Source organism: Rhagoletis pomonella, unplaced genomic scaffold (assembly GCF_013731165.1).
Source record: "Rhagoletis pomonella isolate Grant_MI unplaced genomic scaffold, Rhpom_1.0 Rhpom_scaffold_00003, whole genome shotgun sequence".
Classification (NCBI taxonomy): domain Eukaryota; kingdom Metazoa; phylum Arthropoda; class Insecta; order Diptera; family Tephritidae; genus Rhagoletis; species Rhagoletis pomonella.
The window spans coordinates 95,859,856-95,882,090 of NW_023458557.1; the positions used below are offsets into that span (position 1 = coordinate 95,859,856).

The 22,235-nt window shown below is 40.0% G+C and overlaps 1 protein-coding gene across 4 annotated transcripts in view; it reads left to right on the plus strand.

Annotated features, from left to right (window-relative positions):
- The window catches only part of LOC118735867 (laminin subunit alpha-1), a 252,725-nt gene that overhangs the window by 57,273 nt on the left and 173,217 nt on the right, over positions 1–22,235 (plus strand). For all 4 annotated transcript variants that reach the window (XM_036465852.1, XM_036465853.1, XM_036465854.1 and 1 more), the window contains exon 3: positions 322–656. In XM_036465852.1, the coding sequence (XP_036321745.1) occupies positions 322–656 (335 nt within the window). The remainder of the gene's footprint in view (positions 1–321; positions 657–22,235) is intronic.

Here is a 22,235-nt window from a genome sequence, read left to right on the forward strand (position 1 = left end):
CAAATGGAGAGATCTAAAATTTTACGCGGACTCCGAACTGCAAATGGATTTTATGAGAAGCTTTTTCATAGCAGATATGCTATACACTCGCAGGTTTTCGATTGCCTGCCGAGCGGCGATTGCTGTTGGAGAAGAATTTTTTTTAATGCTCGCACCAGGTATCGAACCCAGGTCCTATGCACCTCTAACCACTCAGCCACAGTGGTCTACCTATGTATGTAATTAATATACATAACTTCGTAATAAATTTTAATTTCATAATCAATTAATATGCATATTTATCTCACATTATCTCCTCTTTCTATGCTATATCTTTTCCAGTTCTGCGCATGCTCAACAGTCAATCGGAGTCCATGACCGGCGGCGGCCTTTTCCCGCCACTCTTCAATGTAGCACCACGCGCACGCATCACCGTCAATGCCACCTGTGGTCAGAGTGGGCGTGAAGAATATTGCAAATTAGTCGATGCATATCCGCACAAAAAATGGGCCACACAGTGCGGCATTTGCAATGGGCAATCATCCGATGCAGCCAAACAGCGACCCATTGAGGCTGTCATCTCCAATTCGAATTTCGACGAACGTTGGTGGCAATCGCCGACGCTGCAATACGGCAGACACTATGAATATGTCACCATAACATTGGATTTGCAGCAGGTAAGACGTAGCGGCACGAAATAGTCGAATAAGGCGTAGTTAGTAAATGATAATTTTATTCAAATTGAAATGCCATGGGTGGCTTCATAATTTTCAAAGTGGGATTTTGCAACAATAACATAATACTGCCATAATATTTGGACATTTAAATCAATGTTTGGCCAGCTGGAGGTGATCGATTAGCGCTCCTGCAGAGTTTGTGTGGGTTGTTGTTTGGTGAGATCGTTGACGATCGTTCGCGATCACTTTTGATCACTTAAGATCGCTGTGATGATGCAGTGAGTTGAGATAGCGTTTTGTTGCGCGCTGAAGATCCTGTTTCGATCAATGCGCGCGCGCTCTCCTTTTTTTTTTTGAATTTTCTATCCCCCTAGCGACTTTCACGCTGCTAGCCAGTTGATTGATGATGTCAATTAAGCGTGTACGACAGCAACATGCAGGAATGCACACCGCACGAGTGAAGATATACGGCGATAAATAGTATAAATGTGCGTACATACAATGTTTTTGTACTAACATTGATCTTGTCGCTCTTTAACAGGCGTTTACTTAATTCGATTAGTAAGCGTTAGTGGCGCGCAGATAAAGCCGTCAAAAATGACGGAAGCGAGTTACAGTACATCACACCAATAGTTAATGGCTACAAAGGAGCATTTGAAGCTTATGGGGTGGGGTGGGGTGGGTATAAGAAAGTGCTGATTAAAAAGCGCGAAATGACTGCAAAATAAGTTGTTGAGAATGTTGTAGAGCTCCAACTTGCTTAAATGGATTGCGAAGCTAGGCACAGACAACGTATTGGCGTTCAGGAATGTATGTAATTGTTGTGCTGATAGCAAACCACTGTGATCAACTGTTATAAATACACTAATCAACTTAAGCACTCAAGGACTCATGAGAGTCAATTTTTTTTCTTTTCACGAAATGCAGTAAATATTACGCGCTACTCTGAACAAAGAAATCATTTCCCTCCTACAAAGCGGCGCGGACGATTTATGACTGTCATATATTAATTATGTCGAGACAATACTTTTGCGCTCGTATATGGCGTTGTACTTCGTTCTTGAAGATTTAATTAATACCAATTGACAAGCGAGTTCATGTCTTCAGGCAGGCGAAGTAATGCGACGAGAGATCAGATTTTTATTTTGAAAAATGCCTTCCTTTCAGCATCATACATTTCTTAATAAAAATCTCGCCAGGCGGTCATAAAATTTTAATTTTTGTACTTAAGACATCCTGCTTCAGATTTATGAATGATGCTGAAATTCTGAAAATGCATTGAAATTACCAAAAATATGGACTACTTGAGAAAAGTACATGGGTAAATGAACTTAACCACCAGGGGATTTTTTAATTGGCCCACTTTATTACCAAAGGTTTTGTCGTTTGATGGCGAGTGATAGCTCGGCATGATTCGAATAAAAATGTAAATTAATTTCCAACTGGCCTACGAAAGCTTTCAAAATTTGTATGTAAAATATTTTTGAGTTTCAAGTTTTTCTTCTATTTTTTTCTCTTCGAGTTCTTTCTATCCCAAGGCACAGATGCAGGATATTCAAATACCACGTGGAATATATTGTCGCCTTTGTGAACCATTTGATCTCTGAACAGATCCAATTGATTCCGTTATGGTCCATGAGACCTTTTTGAAACTAATGGCGCTTTCTTTTCTACAACAGAAGTTGCCTTTTCATTGCCCTCTCCTTAGTATTTGTGCGTAGAGGGCAATGAGATGGCAACATTTTTCGGTAGAAAAGAAAACGCCATAACTTTCTGCCCAATTGTGTCTTCCCTCCCTTTCAAAAAAATAAAAAATCAACATCCGCTAGTTATATGGTCTTAAAGGGTTTGACGTTGCTCTTGACCGATCCGTTTCCGCTTTAGTTTCCGTCATTGCAGCTTATATTTCTTGACCTTGTCCGAATACTGCGGTAACATCTCGTATTTGGGGGGCTTCCTTCGGAAAAGACTACTGTCGAGCCAAAGGAAACACGCGAACCTCACTGAAATGAGCTCAGACGAGTTGCACCCGGTAGCGTGAACCAGAGTTTCCCTCTTCGAGGGAGTTATCCTTGCATTTAAGTGCGGACTTGTAGTGACTTATAATTACCTTCTCACATGTTGGTGAAAACGAGAGTTTTTTCTCTTGGTCGCAGCTCATTACACGCTCACTGGGAAGCAGAAGGCTGTCGATTAGATAAGCAGACGGACAGAACAAATTCACCAGGCTCTCTCCACGGGTCGGATGCTTGAAAGTCTACGGGGAATATCACGGCGCGCTTGACGCGTGCTCCGATCTTTTTGTCCTATCTTTTGGCTTGTGTCAGCTCGATGTGGTGGAGTTTTAACGCAACCGGGTGGCGGACACAAAGTACGGCAGAGGTTGCAGATGGGCATCGAACTTTTCCAAGGTAAATTGTGCTCCCATTCCGTACCGCTGATTGGTGCCGATAATGCTTGCATTTCAGGGTGCTTCAATTGATTCGTTGTATTTGTGAGTATATTGGGTTTGGGCCATCGTCGGCAGGGATCCATGTAAAACACATCACAATGTGCACAGTACTAGCTAAGCTAGCCTAGAGCTCAGCTAAGAATGCAATAAAGGGCACACACGCATGTTTTCCGTGCTGGTCTATTAGCCCTGAAACATCCAATAGGGTACTCATAACAGTCCGGCACCAGCGACCTGATTAACGCTACGATTCGTTTACATATCCATGCCCTCAAATTACGCGAAGTTAATTTGCATACTCCAATTTTACACATTTCCATAATCGCCAAAAAAAAATAAAAACATCTCACCCGCTATATCAGCTCGTACGATCACAAATCGTATTTCAACAAATTGTCAACTTGTTTGCGAATACAAAATCCTCATGTTTATACAAAAATGTCAAAATGGCAAGCCAAAACAGCTTGACAACTACATTTCGCCAAAAGAAGTCAAAGCGCCAACAGCAATACTGTTGCTCCACAATTGCCACCACAGCCACCAGCGTCACTTTAGTTTCGGCTTCAGACGAGGAGTATGCGCGCCAACATCCATCGGTAACCTGCCGCTGATCAGTGGCATAGCGTTGGCGCGATTTTGCACGCCGCTTGTGTGTCTCCTGTGGATGTGTGTGTGTATGTATTTGCGCATATTTCGATTGTACCTGCCACGGTTACAATTTCATTTTCATGTTAATTCGTTTTGGATTAGATTCGGTTTCGGTGTTGCTGCATTCAAATTGAAATTGAAGTTAGATTTTAAATTTAAATTTAGTGTTGATTTTGCTTTTCGATTTGGTGTTGGTACAAGAATTGCAATTCCGATTGGAATTGGAGTCGCGAGTTTTTTGAGTTGATGCAAAGCAAATGCGCGCCGACATGGTGACAAAATTGTATAAATGTTTCACTAAAATGGAATCTTAATTGGCACCCAGTGTGTTGCTTTACAAATTTGGTTTGCTTGCGAACAATACGCACACAAGTCAGCGGCGATCAGTCATTGACGGCTGAGCGATAGTACGCAACTTGATGACAATTTTGGTTTTATTTTTCTTTCTTTGGTTGCAAAAATTTACAAATTAAGTCTATTTGGGCTCCCAGGTGGAAAATGAAGTGATTAAGCTGTTTTGTGGCGCGTTGAAAGGTGTGGGAATGAGTTTTGTGATATGTGGCATGATCGCTTGAGTTTATCGTAAAAACCAATCGCTGCAACAGTTAATGGAAATCTCAACTTGCGAATTCGGCAGTTTATTATAGAAAATATAGGACGAAATGGGATAAGTACATAGACCTTTTTAACTTCGTCGCTGAAGGCTCTAAAAGCATCAGCCAGATGAAATTTAAAAGTCTCGAAAGAGAGTAAACTAACTCAATGCAGTCATAATATTTTCAGTTATCATCCTAGTAATGCCTGAGATGTGGAAAATACCACTACGTAAACCAGGGAACGCGACCAACCTAGGAGAATCATCCCAACCGACATTTCGCTTTTCCCAGTGTCTTAGTGGTCTCTTCCACCTGGTGTTCCACGAACTATCTGAGCGATTGGAACTCATCTATGGCATTTCATAGTTCAAACCCTATAACTGGGAAAGTTTTAACAGTAGATCAACTAAAGAACGTTTCCTTGGTCCCAGACCCCGCGGCTGCTCGATTTTTGCTTCGGACAATGGCGTAAGTTTGTTGGCTACTTCCATACAAGTCAATTTATTGGCCGGACGGAGGACTGTTGTTGTTGTAGCGACACTACTAAACTGCGTCTTTTTCGATTTGACCATCAATCGTTGTCGGCAAGCACAACTAACGGTAGGCCTAAGAAACGAGCAGTTTCGACGCAGTCGGGACAAAGGGAGAGGTGTGCTAGTTCACTGGGGCTGAGTTGGCATGGGAAGAGGTGGTTGGTGTCAAGAGGGCAGTGTCCACATGCCGGACACTCATTGGGGGTATTGGGGTCGAATCTGGGCAAGTGGTTGTTGAGAGCAAGTAACGCTGGCATCTCTTGGCAGTTGAAGCTCCCTGCCCGCTACAGTTGGTGACTGGGCTCCGATCACGGCATTCATACGCCGGGAGTTGTGGTACGTGATGACTGACTCCATATGAATGCCGTTGATCACTCGTCGGTACATCGTCGTACACTCGTCTAGTGGTTGGTCGGGACCGAGTCCATGTATATGAAAAGCTTCCCTCTAACGTACCTGGGCGGAGGCTACTCCACGAGCCAGGGCATATTGGGGTGCTGAAGTCAATGACATCGCACCAGAAACTGAGCTTGCTGAGCAGTTTTTAATGCTCTTACGGAATGCTTTTTGACCTAGCTGTGGAGCTGGTGCTCAGGCGACATCAGAATGCACCATGTCGCTGTCCGGAGTGCGGCGATCTGACAAGTATGTAGCTTCGTCCAATGCGTCCTACTAGTCCCCGGCGACCATACAGGCGCTATATAGTTCAGAACCGGCCGGCTAATTGCCTTGTATGTTGCCAGCAATGTTTCTTTGTTTTAGCCCCAGGTGCTACCGGCGAGCGACTTGAGGACCGGCTCTGCACTTTGTTGCACGGAGAAGGAGAGCAAGCTATCAAAGGTAACCCCTAAAATTTTCGGTCGGTCTCTTCACCGTCGTAATTGGTATGCCACTGACGTTAATGCCTAGTTGAAGCCTGACCTCCTTCGTCCAGCTGGTGAAGAGGGTCGGCGTTGATTTCGTTAGGGAGAGTGTTATGCTCCTTGCAGTGAAGAAGCGAGAAAGATCGTAGAGATAGCCGTTTACTTTAGAGCAGAGGTCAGCAATTCCATTCACAGACGCCAACATCGAACAGTCGTCAGCGTATCAGATCAGGGAAATTACCTCCGGTGGTTGAGTGAGCTTCGAAATGTAAAGCTTAAACAGTAGCGGGGAGAGGACACTACCCTGTGGAACCGCTTGTTTAATTCTTCTAGGTTTTTAGGCCGGACGGAGACTAATAAGGTGCAACTGACGTAGCCGCAGACCTTTCAAAGTTCCGCGTTTAGTACTGCCGCGGGTAGACTTCTGATGGTACCAGTATATGTATTTCTTCGATCCCTCCCAGTACACTCCTGCTTGAATCCGAGGTACCTTCTACCCACCACAGTTGTTTGCAAAAATGCGCGAATTATCCCACGATACCCTCATCACTCTAGGTCGATTCCCTGTTTGACATAGTAGCAATTTAAACATCTACCTATCCGGAATCAAACCGAACATATCCAGCCCTCAACATATGTTTAATATTCAGCTACCAATCTTGTAACCTGTTTGAGACCACATCGAAACTGCCTAACTAACTCCTGTGCACACCATAAACTAAGCTTGATGACAGCGCTTAATGCACTCATTGATCGAAATAATAAGGTTTCTAAATAAATTTGCTACATGTACAGAATACACTTAACTCCTAATTGAATTAGAAAATTAAAATGCGACTTCATTGCTTAGTTTCCATAAGTTTCACTTAATAGCTGCCTTTTCTTCAAATAATGACTGTATTAAATTTGCATACGACTAACCGCAGGAATGCGCGCATATTCTCCAGGAGGCCATTGAGTTTTTTTTTTCAAATTTTACATTTGCGCAGCAACAAATTGCTGACAGCTGCTGTCATTGTCTGCCATCGCCCACACATCGCTGCCTACTTTGGACTTTTCATATCTACATTCATGCATATGGACATATTTTACAAACATACAGTGCTGGCAGAAATAATAGAATTTTTAATATTTTTGTTTCTTTAATAATAAAATTTTTTTTTGTAAAAGTGTGGCGCGTTATGTTATAAACTGCTTATAGATCATCATTTAAAACTTTTGTACAAAAATTTGAAAGATTAAAAAAAAAATTTTTAGAAAAATGTCTTCCACATAAATACATACATATGCTTAAGCTATGAATTTCTCTGGAATAAAATGCGCAAGACTGTTCGCAAAATATAGTAAAAAAATCAGTGCCGTTATGTAAAAAAAAACCGAAAAGTTCCGGAGGAAAAAAAAATTATTGAATTGAATTTTGCACTTTGTTATACTAAACTTTGATGTGCGATAAAAAATGGTACTCCACCTAAAATTTTTTCTTAACAATTCTTAATAAAAAGTTTGAAATTTGTGTGAAAATTTATTGAAATTTTAGTGAACATTTTTTAAAGTTTTCTAAGTTTGTCCAAAGTTTGAAATGTTGATTTATATGTCATTTACTATATAGTGAACTAAACCTATATAAAAAATACTAAGAACTAAATAAACAAAAGTTTGTAAAAATGAGGTGTTTCTATTATTTCTGCCACTAGTGTATGTACCTACATAAGGGTGGTCTAAAAATGCATGTGAGCAGTAAAGTCGGAACTTTTATCAAAATTCTCATAAATTTTCCTTGCATTTTATATGAAAAAAAAGAAAATCGTATAAGTAGTATAGAATTTTCTGGAAACTCAATATTTTCGACTCGAAAACTCTGTTTCTCTGCAGAAGATTCCCAATAATAATATCCAATTGTTTACTCAACCGTTTTTTCGTAGTCACTATACTTTATAGGTCCGCCAAAAACCCCAAATAATGCCAATAAAAAATCCTTAGTATTAAAATATGGTTAAATAAACAATTGGGTATTATTATTGGAAGTCGTCTTTCTCTTCCAGAGTTTTGTGATCGAAAATATAGATTTTCAAGTATTCTACTCCATTTCTACGAAAAGTTATTTTTTCCATAAAAAATACAAATACAGACATACAAAAAAATATATTTTTTCGATGCAGAACAATCCTAGGGGAGAGAGAGCATTAAAAATTTGACTTTACTCTTTTTTTTTTTACCACCCTAATGTACATACGTATACACATGCAGGCTTTAGTATTCGGCAGCATACGCAATTGGCATGCCCAGATATGTACATATGTAGGTGCACAGCAATTCATACAAACATATGTATATGTATACATATAGACATCCATTTGAGCATAAGAATAATGACAACTGCGAATGCATCAACGTCAGCGTTGCCACCCCAGTCGAACGGTAGCGTCATAAAACGTCACGCTCTCTTTAATTTCAGACATGTCAACTTCATACAGAAATATGTAGTGCCAACATGTCGATGCATATATGTTTGTATGTATGTAAGTATGCGTATGTATGTATATACCTATATGTATGCACAACTATACCTATTAGGGGGGATTTTGTATGGCGCACCCATATACGAAATATGGACTTGTTGATAATTTTCAATGCTTTAAAAAAATTTTTAGAGGTTGCTAACAAAGCTTGAAAAAATTTAAATCTGATGTATTTGACATATTGTCCTAGATAGAAAATCAAACTGGATTCAAAACACCGAGGAGCGGGTGCGGAAGGCCACCGTTGCCCTATAAATATAGCTGTAGGAGAGCAATTGGCCAAAAATGGGGTCTAACCCCGAGTATAGTGCACTGGATATACACCGTCGTGGTGAGGCCCATACTTCTCTACGGGATAGTGGTATGGTGGCCAGTGCTATGCGATTCTAAACATCATACCCATAGATATTATGGGATGGCAATACGCTGCGAATGCAGCCCTAAGACTACAGGAGCTCAGAAGCTGGAAAGCGGCTTGATGTGGTTACACTACAATTCTCATCAACCAGCTACTACCGAGCACAACGGACTACTGTGTACCAATGCTCACGTTCACTAAAGGTTATAGCGTAACTTTACCTAGCAGAGAATAATGGATCGAAGGAAAGATGCCATAAGATTCAACACGGACGGCTGCAAACTAGAAAACAGGGTAGGAGGAGGTATCTACTTGAAACAATTGGGAATACAACGATCATTCCGTCTACCTGACCACTGTAGTGTCTTTCAAGCCGCATAGCAGCCATACAGGAAGCTGTCGACAGCCTAAAGCTAGCTGTTATCGCCACTACTAAAATATATATGTATGTACTCAGACAGTCAGGCGGCTTTTATGGCACTTGACTCTGTCATTATCAATTCGGTGACAGTTGCCAACTGACACAAATCACTCAACTTGATGGGAGAGCAGTTCGCTTTGCATCTGGTATGGGTACCACACTGAGAAAAAGGATTAGTTTCGACAACTAAAGATATTTAGTTCCCGAATTTTGACAATATTTGGGAACTGTGACCAAGGATTGGGAACTATTACCATGGGTTGGTAATTATAACTAAATATATTAAAGCTTCTAATATTCATCTAGGTTGTACCAAATCGTTAATTTAGTTGAAGGGTTTGGTAAATACTAATAAATATTTTTTTTTGAAGCATATTTCTACAAATTCCATTCAACTTAAAGTATGGTTCATAAAAGGATGCCATTAAGCTCTGCTAATACAGATAAGCTTTCTTTCAATACATGGATTAGTCATAGTTCCCAAATCTTAGTTGATCGATTTGGTTTGAGAGCGGAATATATTCATGCTTATGAGCACCCCCTAAATAATGATCAGCGCTCTCTGAGCTCATGTGTGTTTCACATACGAAGAGCGCCAGCTAAGCAATGCACACAGTCCCACTTATTGAATCGTTTGAATGCGCTAGTATGCCGACCATTACATAAAAACGATTCAATGAATAAGACTGTGTGCGTGGAAATCACTGCTCCGCTACCGCTGTTCGTATACGGGTGAAACACGCGTGTGGTTACAGAGCGCTCAGTAAGCTATGGCATGTCGATCACTGCGCTGGGTAGAGAAAGAAAAGTGTGTGCTATGACAAGCCCAGGCTTGTTTGTCTCAGTTGCAGTTTTACCATCGCCGCGAGTTGTTTCGGTGCGGGTATGGTTATTTAAAAATATAAAGTTTGATGCCAACCGGCGTTTCTCAGTGGATATATAATTCATGTGAATTATAATTAGAAAGTATCTATTTAGCCAAGGAAAAAGCAAAGCAGTATACTCAAACCAGCACTTCCAGCAGATATTGACCTGGGTTTTCGCACGACTATTCCTGTTTAATCGTTTCTTTTTAGGAAATTCTTACCACCATATACATATGTATTATTAACACTAGTAACTATTTATGTAAATATGTTTGTATTTTTTATGCTTAATATATGCAAATAAAAGAAGTAAACACAACAACCATCGAGTAAATTTTTATTTGTGTCAAACTGAAACTTTTGTTTCAATAATAAACGGTTAGCTGATTCACGTCTACAGCAAGTTCATAAAATTAATTGAAAACTTGTATCAACCAAAGCATTGTTTATATTTGCTCAACAATGATTTTATTCAACTAACACTATTGTCCACTCAAGGTAGTCGTTTTGTAATTATTAACAAATATACATTTGCCCCAACTAGAAGGCTCAAGTAAATTGCAGACTTTCGTGAACTAGATATTTATTTCGCCATATCCAACTATGCCACTTGGTCACTATAACCAAATCTTGGTTATTATAACTAAACCTTTTTCTAAGTGCATGGTATGATACCAGGAAATGCGAAGGCAGACGAGCTTTCGAGGGGGGTACTTCCTCTCCACTTTCACCAGCCTGGAAGAGGATGGGTATGCCACTCGCTTGCTGCAAGCTCATGTTAAGAGAACACTTCCTTGAAGCAGCGGCCACCAGATGGGAGCGCACTGAAAGCTGTAATTCAACGAAGCTTACATGGCCAAAATGGAATATAGGGAGATCGAGGGAAATTCTCACTCTAAATAGAGGTGATATGTCGCTGGCTATTGGCCTGCTCACAGAACATATCCTGATAGGAACTTGGGGTTAGTCACAACGACTACTGCAGGAGCTGCCCTGACGAAGAAGGGCCTGAATCAATTAGGCACTTATTTTGCGATTGCCCAGCACTAGGCAGGAAAAGACAGAAATACCTAAGTGTAGGTTTTCTAGACGATCTAAGCGCAACTGCTAAGTTTGGTATACGACAGCTGCTAAGGTTCGTAGACTCCACGAATTGATTTAAGGAGTAGGTGTTTTGGATCCATGTGGTATCACAACGGGCCCTGATCGGGTCTAAGTGTGTTGGTGCCTTCTGAGCCTGGCAGCCACTTCAACCTAACCTAACCTAACCATTTGACATATTATTGAAAACTATTCATATAAATTCATAGTCATTACCAAATGGATTAATTTTGCAATAAAGCACCAAACAATATCATAAATTTTTTCGGAACAAGTGCAGAATTATTCAAATTTTTCTTGAGTTCTAACTAGCACTAAAGATACGAAGAAACTTATGTACAAGGGAGAGGTAGAATGGACTTCCTGAAAATGGTATTTTGCCTTTTTCAGGCTATGCATTTTTTTCTCTAAACTGAATACTTCGGATACAGTTAAAAAAAAATTTATAGTATTTTTGCGATTAATAAAAGAAAATAAATTTTTTTCAAACCCTGGAAGCGACCCTTAAAAAATTATTTTAAATTTTTCCTGGATATGTTTATTTTTTTCCGCAAAGCAAAATGTCCCATACAAAACTTAGGTGTTGATATGTTTTCCTAAGTACCACCCTAATGCACACATATATATCTACATATGTATGCATATGTACGTACTTATGTTGTTACGCGTGACATGTATGCCATTGCATCTGAAGTTATTTTCATATTTACTTCAATGACTCACCGTCCCGCAGTGGTGGCGACATCAGACATCAGAGCCTTTGCTAAGCTTCGGCTGTCTGTAGTCGAGTATCTACTAGGAAGACTTCTGTCTGTTCTAAGATACACTTCAAAATTTTTCACTCAGTGCCAGTTGCCACTGCTGATGGCTTTTTTGCTCCTACTCATGCTTTTGATGTGCGCTGATGGCATTCCTTCTCATACAATAAATGCATATATTTTACAAAAATGTTGCAGGGTGATTAATGTTTCCTGTGTAAGGTGCAATGATGGGGTTATGATTAATTAAATTATGTATTCCTGAAGTTCTTCAAGTCGCTGAGCTCTTTACTTCCACTTAACTTAGTGGAGTTATAGGTGAAATATTTGAATTGACATAAAATTTGCACTGCTGGATAAAATGTGTAAAAGGGAAATATTACAAGAAAACAACGACTAAGTTCTGGTTTCTTAGACCTTTTTTTAATGGAATATGGAATGAAAAATACATACAAAAAAAAAACGTTCTAAATATTTTGTGCCATGATTCGGTTTCGACCGAACATTCCTAAAAATTAACGAATTTCGGTTTAACTTCGGCTTGAGGAAGTGAAGTTTTGCCGATATTTTGCCACTTAAATTTTTTCTAAAATTCGGGTACCCCTTTAAACAAGATACCTTTAAATAGAGACGTGAACCGTTTTTGAACCGAACCGGGTTTTAATCAGATTTACCGATTTTTTCTACATATTAACTGAACCGAAAATTTCCAGAAATATTTTATCCGAACCCAAAACCGAACCTTTTTTAATAAAGGCTCAATATTCGTTTCGGCCAATTTTTAATAGACAAATTTTGCCCATTTTTTTATTTTTTCTTTCGATAATGTTTGTTTACCATCTAACCATCTCAATCTTCTCATCAATCTAGAATCAATAAAAATAACACATAACATTTTTTTTTTTTTAATTCCCGAACCGTTGAACCGAACCGGAACAACGGTTCAAAGACAAAAAACCGTATTGACGAATCAATCCAAAAGTGCAAAAAACGATTCGAACCGCTGAACCGAACCGGCCGAATATTTCAGCCGGTTCATTTCAATGCCTTTAAGCGACCATTCACATTGCTTTTTGATTTCGGTTCGGTCATAATCTTAAAACAGATTTCGTCCGTCGTACCAATTGAAAGTTGAGGTCTCGGACTTCTTTCGGACAAAAAACGGGTTTCATTAGCACAATATTTTTCTTCTCAGAGAAAATTCAGTGTATTCAATCTGAAGTCCTACTAACATAGCCATAACAATTACCTTTAAAATAACCATATCTGTAACTAGAATCATAAAAATACCAAAAACATAACAATAACCGTGACCATAATCATAACCATAACCATGAACCATAATCATAACCATAACCATGAGCCATAATCATAACCATAACCGTTAGCCATAACCATAACTGTAACCATAATCACAATCAGAACTATAACCATAATCAGAACCATACACATAACCATAACCGTAACCTTAACTATAACAATAACTATTACCACGACCATAACCATAACCATAACCATAATCGGCACCATAATCGGAACCATAACCATTACCATAACCTTAGCCATAATCATAATCATAACCATAACTATAACGATTACTAGATATTATCTCTATGTGCCATACGAATAGCCATTAACTTTGTTATTATGATTACCAATGACAGTGCCATTTCCATTATCACAACACATATCACTACCGTTAACATTAGCAGTAAAAATGTTCCAAAAAATATGTGAGAAATGTAAATGCTCGACGCGAAAATGATGACATTGAGGTACGTGAGATAATTTTGTGCAATGATACTTGTCTAACGATTTAAATGTCCAATAGAGAATGCACTTATCATCTAACACTTGTTTGTTTTACATTAAACATTCGATTTCTCACACCAAACACTCCAGAAGAAAGGAGCAATAAACTCCCATTTGTTATAAACTTGTTGCTTCCTCACTTTCACTTGTATACAAAAATGTTAGAATTGAGTGCCAATAGTTTATTTTCCACGCATAACCATCGCCTTTTCCATTTTCTAGTCCCCCACATATTACGTTTTCTATTCTTCTGATTTTCCCATTAAAAGCGCTGCTATGTACTTGCTACTCCTATTAATCTATCTCCCCTAAGTTTCATTCACTTCTGTGCTATTTAGTAGCTTGAAATCTTCCACATTTATCGTGTTTATCTTGTCAATTAGTGCGCTCCCATTGCGCCATAGTCGATATTTGTGTTGTTGACATTTGTTTTGACTTGTGTTTCATGGTGCCAATAGAACTGATAGCTTACATGTGGCACTTTCCCAACGCATCGAAGGGTGGGCGTGTGAAAATCCGTATGGCATTGACTTTGAGTGGAAACTAATTAATATACCGTGCTCTGAGGAATTAGAAGGAACTTTATGAGATATTCAATAAGGAAACTAATGACTTGGCCATTGTAAATAATGCTCTATTAGATGAGAGTTGTTTAGCACTTTGTGAATTTAGTTCTCTGGAAGTAAGGGGCATAAGCAACTTTATACTCCACATGAGACCAGGCTTTCCGACCATCTATGGGGTGGATACGCTCACTTACCACCGAACAAACTCGGAGATAGAATGTATTTGCTATGCAAATTAACACTACTCTATCTTTGTAACTCCGCCACAATTAATTTGGAATTGACAGCGATTAGTATTTATGTACAAAGTAAAAGCTAGCTAAATCAACCTATGGTCAAACCCTATTTGTTTTCAAAAGTGTTGGTAAAGCCCTGTAATACCTCAAGCTTACCCTCATGTGTTAACATTGCCTTAAAATACACTTGTATTATTTTGGCGCTTACACCTTTGCTAAGGGTTTGGCGGAGCTTCTCCTCCAATTTGTGGTTGGTTGGTTTAAGTTGATTGTCACCCTGGTGACAAGCAATTAGCAAGTTTGCCATTTTGATTCCACAACTTGTGCAACCTACATCCATTCGGCGGCTTTAGTAAATTTCAGTACGTCATACAGAGAGAGGCAGCTGCGCTCTGGAATATTCTGCAGCAATGGTTTGCCGAGTGTCTTTAGCCTCATCCTTGCAAGGACTGGTCCCTCGCACAGGAAGTGTTCGGCTGTCTCTTTTAAGCCCGGGTCATCGCGACTGCGACATAACCTATTGAAGAGCAGTGCTATCTTTTCGGCATGCACCCCAAAGGGCCAATGCTCTGTGCACACTGCAGTAAGTTTTTTGCTTTCTTTTAAGTGGGTCTTAGAACACCAAAAACTGCCGGGTAATCCGAGTGATAAATTTCGGCAATTTTTGTCTTAATCTCCCTGAGCGGGGCGCCCATGTCCACCGCGTGGGACACATTCAATGCGGAGCAGCTGCTTGCTAGTTCGTCCGCTGCCTCGTTCCCGTAAAGGTCCCGGGACACCCATATTAGCGTAATTTCGTGTTGATCAGAAATATAGGCCAGCTCTCCTACATTCATCCACTAGTTGAAATCTCACAGAGGTAGAAGAGAGTGCCTGAATGGCTGCTTGGCTATCAGAGAGAATGTTCACCTGCGTTTTCGCGGGTACATTCTCGTTGAGGTACCTTACTGCCTCCTTAATAGCAAACGTTTCGGCCTGCAAAATGCTTGCATAGTCTGGTAGGCGGAAGATTAACTTTAGGTTATATTGCTCAATGGAAACCCCTGCACCAACTCCGCATTCCATCTTTGACCCGTCCATAAAGACAGTTAGCCCTGCACGAACTCGACCTTTTCTTCATTACAGTCACTATGGCTTGGAAAATTCATGCGGCGTTTTTGGTGAATCCAAGTCTTCTACAGGATATAGCCAGTGGGCAGCGCTTTAATTTCATGCGGTAGTGCGTCTAGGTTGGAACCGTGCCCAACCGGTCTTTCTTTCCAGAATACCGGGGAACGCAAGCGGATGGCGCTGTTAGCTGCTGAGTTTTCGATAAATATATCTATGGGTGATAAGTCAAGAAGGGCCTTCAAAACAGCCTTCGGACAGCATCTGCACCTGTTACGCTAGCGGCTTTTTTCCGGTTAGATTTTTAACTACGTCTCAGTAAGGGATGGCCACCAGACTAGCGTCTCGTAAGAGATTATGGGTCGGACTCTGGCTGTGTACATCCGGTGCACAATTTTTTATTTCAAACCCAATCTGTTGTCCAAAAGAAACTGACCCGATACCAGTATCGTCAGCCATAGTAACGGTAATAGCACTCCTCCCTGTTGGGTGTCTCTCACCGCATGTACGGCCCTCCTTTGGTACCCCAATTCGGCGTGTATTATCTGTTACTTAGCCATATCCAAGTCAGGACGCGGTGATCAATACATGTTTCCATAAGTGCCTCATGAATGGAATCTTCACTGACATTGTTAGAGGCCCCCTCGATGTCTATAAAGGACGCCATTGTAAATTGTTCATAGTAGAGCGAACTCTCAATTGTACGTACAACTTCAAGTGGGGCAGTCTCCGCTGACTTCCGTTTCTGTTATGCAGGTTGAGAGTATGATAAATTGGACCTTTTGTCCCTAATGTATAGATCCAACAGCCTCTCGCAGTCTTGAGCACAAAGGACATTAGGCTTATTGGTCGGAAATCTCTCGCATTGTCATCAATTTGTAGAGTGCGTCCTGATGTTACAATACAAATGCAGGGACCTACAATTCATATACACTCGGAGGTTTGCCATTACCTGTTGAGGGGCAAAAAAAAGTTTCCTAATTTAGAGGTGCTCGGACCACCTCAAACCACTCCACCCGAGCTGCCACTTTTACATTACTTTTAAATTACTTAGGAAAAACAGGCAAGTCGGTGAAGACCCTGAAGTCAAAGGCTTAAAATATATTTTCCCTGGTTATACATTTTACGTAAAGTTAGTTGCCTCAATTTTAGGCCTCTACTAACTGGAAGCTTCAAGTCAATTTTAATCAGTTAGAATATTTTTCCAATCACATTCTTAGGCTGCTTCCAGTTAATTAATCAACTCGAGTCTAGAAGCTTTTATTTCTAACTAACAACAATTGTTTCACTCAAAGTTATTCCGCTTTGTTGACATCTCGGGTTAGGCGCTGGAAAAGCTTTGAACAATGTAATAAACTACTCTGCTCAAATGTCAAAATAAACCATTTCGTTCCGTGGCCACAACTGTCAGTTGCCACTTGTCAAAATGCACACACAGTAGTGACAGGCATGCCATGTCAGCACAATTCTTGTCAACTACAACAATAAATCTTCCAACGAATTGCTCTGTGGAAAATTCAGGCCACAATTTGTATCGGAAATTAGTAAAAAAGCAATATTAGATGTCAGCAATTGACATGAGGAATGTCAAAATTAAAGAACGATAAATATTACAATGTCAACGTTGACAGGTTTGAATGTCTGTCGCGCCAGTCAGGCGATTAAAGAAGGAAACGTTGAGTCAAGCAAAGTTGAAAAATGTAAACAAACCAAGGCGAAATGCGCGAGTCTGGCTCATTTTCTAACTTTTAAATAGTATTTCACGAAAAATTTAAATTGCTTCATTAATTTTGACCAAATTCGGCAATGAACCGGTAAATGTTTATTTTTTACACAAATGCCTATGCGTTTCAACAATTTTAATAGAAAAAAAATGCAACAACTGTAAAATTGGCAGCGCTTTGACGCCAACGCCGCCAGCGCCGCCAGCGCCGCCAGACTGCAGTGTAGCGAGGCGAAATTTGGTAACTATGGTTATTTTTTTATTTTTTATTATTTTTTATTTTTTTTGGTTTTAAAAGCGCATGTCGCTTGACAAGTTGCAGTCGCCAAACAGCAGCACCAACAACAGCACTAACAATGGCAGCAACAACATTTGACAACCAACGGCCAGTTAGTCAAGCTAACAATCAGCGCGCCGGCATAGACGTCTCGGCAGTTGGCAGTCAGCAACAACTCGTCAACAACATTCAACAGCAGCGGCAATTATTTTAATGATCATTTTATTTACTTAGCATTGCTGCGACTTTTTTTCGCCTGCGCTGTTTCTAAATACATAAATGTTTCAATTGTCTATTTTCTTTGCACAGTGCTGCTTTGCGTGTATGGCAAGAATTAATCCTGGATTGCATGCCACACCACATGTTGTATGTTGCACTTAAGTGAGTAGAGTATGCGGCAGCTGGATTTGCATATTTACCTGCACAATTTAACTGGGCGTGTGCCGCTTGAGGATGCAACGCTTTGACTTGTTGATTGCTGCTGTTGCAGGCTTATTTGGCTCTAACTAACTGTAAATGTTGTTGAGCACTTTTTGAAACATGATTGTTGTTTAATGCATTTTGGGCTTTTAATTGAAGACAAATGATTGTGTTGAAATTGATTGGAATTCAATCGCATTTAATTGAATTTGTATGTTTAATGCGGTGATGGGGTTACATTTGGATATTTACATTTAATGCTACTTACAACAAACAGCCAGACGCTTGTTTGATTGTAGCGCTTCCCAAATACATGCCAATCAGCCGTGCAGTGTGCAGAGTTGCATCATTTCTGCGTAGTTCTCGTAGATTGTAATCCTTTCATAAAGTTATAAGCAACATCTATTTTTGCTCTGGATGTGTCCACTCTCTGCAGAACTTCAAACTTGACAAATGACCTTTGTCTCAAGGACGGCGAATGTTGAACAACAGCCACGGCAGGTTCTAAGATTAGGTTAGAATGGTGGCGGAAAAACTTTTACGCCCAAGCTGCAGCTAAGTGCCATTTTGATACCATACACCTTGAATGAATATGTTAGAACCAACCGGCGTGGTTGATAAAGTTGATTATGTTGTGGAGACTTATATCAGATACTTCTCGTAACGATGTGAACTTATACGCTCCTGGTATTGTGTTTCTGCTCCTCATTAGAGCTGGGCATTTGCAAAGAAGGTGCTCTGCTGTTTTCGGCTAGTTCGCGCCTCTGCAGATTCTACAGAAGTCGTTGTAGGCGATGCCCAGCCTTCTCGCGTGGGTGACAACCGGCCAAAGCTCAGTAAGGGTCGCCACAAGCCTTGCAACTTCCGATCTGGGTTTTCTGCCACCTTTGTTCTGATTTCTGAAGATTGCGGAGAAAGATGTTTCTATATAGGGTTCCAATTGATCCTCGATCGACACCAATGTAGAACCATCTCTAGCTAACTCGCCTGCAGCTGCGATTCCGGGATTTTTGCGCTAACCACGCACCCAAACTAAATCTAGATCATGCTGACTACTTACTGAGTTTAAAAGTCTTGTTTTAAAATACGCCAAGGCCTTGATGGTCGCCTAGCTATCCGCGGAAATGGCTACGCGTACGCCTAGACGTAAACCAGTACATTCAAAGAGACGGCAGCCTTCGGCTATAGCGAAAACTTCTGCCTGGAAAACACTTGCAAAATCGCGCAGGTGAATTGATCTTCGTAATCCCAGGGAGTATCCAGGAATATATACCAAGTTTCCCATCCCGTCGACTCTCGACGGGAGAATGACCCCGAAAGGCCAGTGAAGTTCTGCTTCGGGTAGTATTTCATCGGTAGCCCGTCTCATCTTAGATGACAATCGAGAAGTTATACTGCTATGACCGATCGTTCTCTCTTTCGATATACTAAGGAATTGGTTTGTAATAACATTGAGGACGTCTGCAGGGAAAATTCTAATTGCGCCCGTGATCCCGATGCATGCTGTCTGCTGAACGAGGCTTAGTTTTACATGGTTATACTGATTCTTCAAGGCTATCCCTATACCAGAAAACCGTAGGATAAGATCGGACGTAAAACCACTGTGTACATCCAAACTACCACTTTGTATTAAGACCAAATGTCTTCCCAAAAATCGGCTTACAGGAGTAATTTGCAATGCTCGCTTTCTTTACTCTCTCTTTAATATTTATTTTCCAACCTAACTTTGGTTCAGAGTATTCTGCTTAAATTCGAGTGACTGCTTTACCGACTTTAGGAAACGCCGTCTCGGTAGATCCTCCTCGTAAATATGTGTGCCCTCAGACAAACCATCGCCGTTGAAAAAACTCCAGCCGTGCGCGTGTAGAATCCTCTCGAAAGTATTAAGAAAAAAGGAATTTAAGCTAATTGGTCGAAAATCTTTAGCGTAGACGTGCCCTCGCTCTCCAGGTTTTGGGAACAACACTACTTTCACTCGCCTCTACGACAGGGGGCGTAGTTAAACACGATAAGGACTTCAACGCCCATGATATTGTTGGCTTTGTGAAAATTGATTCTTCGGCAGGTTCTACTGTAGACAAGTCAAAAACTTGATTTCACTTTGCAATTTTCTAAGACGACAACCCTGCGCCTGTGCTAAGATAGAGTGTTTGTTATTTAAAAAATTTCCTGCTCTACTCTGCCTAAACAACCGACGGCTAGCTTCCATTCGAAATTGCAAGTTTGATACCGGGTCCATAACAGCCAGTACCCAGCACTGTCTGTGTGTCAATTTACGTATCTGGGATTTTCACTAACTTGGCCATGCAATCATAAAGTCCACATCTTTCCTGGCATCGCCCTAATAGTGCTTGTGTGAAGCTTCTTTCTATAGAAGTTGTCCCTAGTGGCTGCTGTTGCTACTCCAGAGCATCTGTTGAGCAAGTTCTCATTGATTCAGTGACGGAGAGACAAATATCTACATACATATATCAACCTCTGAAGTTTATTGAGATGTAGTATGGGACATTTTTGAAGTGCTTTCTGCTATCATACCACGGATGCATGCAATGCAGTCGGGAAGACGAACGTACGGTAAAGTTCATTTGAGATAAGACCTTCCACCAAAAACTATTCTGCATCGAGAAGGTAGTTCCATCTAAGCCCCTTATCTAGCAAAATCCCGTACTCGTCACAGTACTAAAGCACTGTCCGTACTATGGATATAAGCACAGCGTTTTGTGGATTTATGATGAGGTCCTCATTGAGCTACCAGTTTGAAACCACACAAAAGGCAGCACTCAGAAGGTTCGGGACATTATCTTTAAACTTTTCCATGGTAGTTAAAAATGAATTTTATCGTGCAGAAAGTCTTCCAAATACCAGAAAAAGTTTTTTAGATACACAGAAGTGTGCCGCTTACTCATCTCCTTCAAGGCAGGGCGTATAAGTGGGGTTTTCATACATATGTACATACATATATGCCAATCACATTCAGGTCTTTGTACCACAACACCTAGTAAATTATTTCCCTGTATACCATGGAGCTCAACTCCCTATTGAAAGGAGTCAGTGCTAGTGGCTTTCAATGTTGTATCCCGAGCAAAGCCTGAGAAGTGAAATTTGTACTAAAGTGGCTAATGATTCACCCGCATTGTCGCACCTCGAAGATAGATTAAGGGCTTAGTTGACTGAGTTAAATAAATAGTTGTCAGCAAATTATTATTATATGCATATTTACATATATATACATATATATGTATATATATATATATATGTACATATGTCTACTGAGACCTTGATTGAAAGCAAATACTACGTTACAATCAGACCATAAAGAATTCAATATTCCACATTCATGGAAACATGTATTCAAGAACACCAACAACTCCAACCAATGGGTTGTATGAAAATGAGTTGCGAATGCGATAAGTGTCCGACAACTGACCCGCGTAGATGACAGCAGGCAGGCAGCGACCAGAAAGCGCGTAGCTGAATCACAACTAAAGAAAAGAAAAGCAAGAAAATGGAAAAAACAATATCAGCTAGAAACAAATCAACAACAAACAATGATCGCGGCTACTAGTTAATTAATGCAAGCGACGTTGGCAACATCAGCGCGCATGTGGTATCAAAGAAAACAAAACAGAAAATGCATTTGCAACAATAAGACAACAACAACACAAAAACAAGTATTAAAACAGCAAACAGTAACCAGATTGTGATTGCGATCGGAAAATATCAGCACATATTGGTGTCTGGAAGTCAGCAACTACATACAGAGGGAGAGCAATATATATTAGCATGCCTAGAAATGTGCATACAAACTTATGTATTTGCATTAGGGTGGTCCAAAAATAGGATGATTTTTTTTTGTTAAAAAAAATATATATATATATTAAGAACGGTCTCAAACCCCATAAAGTTTTCCATGTAATTTATATGGAGAAAACACTTTTTAATAGAAATGGGATAGAAATCTTGAAAATCAAAATTTTTCTATCGAAAACCTCTGTTTCTCCAATAAAAATATCGCATTGATTTTTTTACCATTTTTGGATATTCATTATTTTTTATAAGTTCCACAAAAGCCCCAAAAAAATTCAAGGGCGGCCCCATAAAAAATCGTCAGTTTGTTTTCTTATATACAAATTTTATATATATTTTATATAGTTCTAAATATATTTTCTTAAGAAACAAAACATATGGTTATTCTTTTTTTTCATTTAGAAAAATTCTAGAGAGTAAGAGCGTAAGATTTTAAACTTTTTTTACCACCCTATGAACATGCGAACATATGTGTGTATTAGGGTGGTTGTTAACATTATGAACATCTAAATTTTC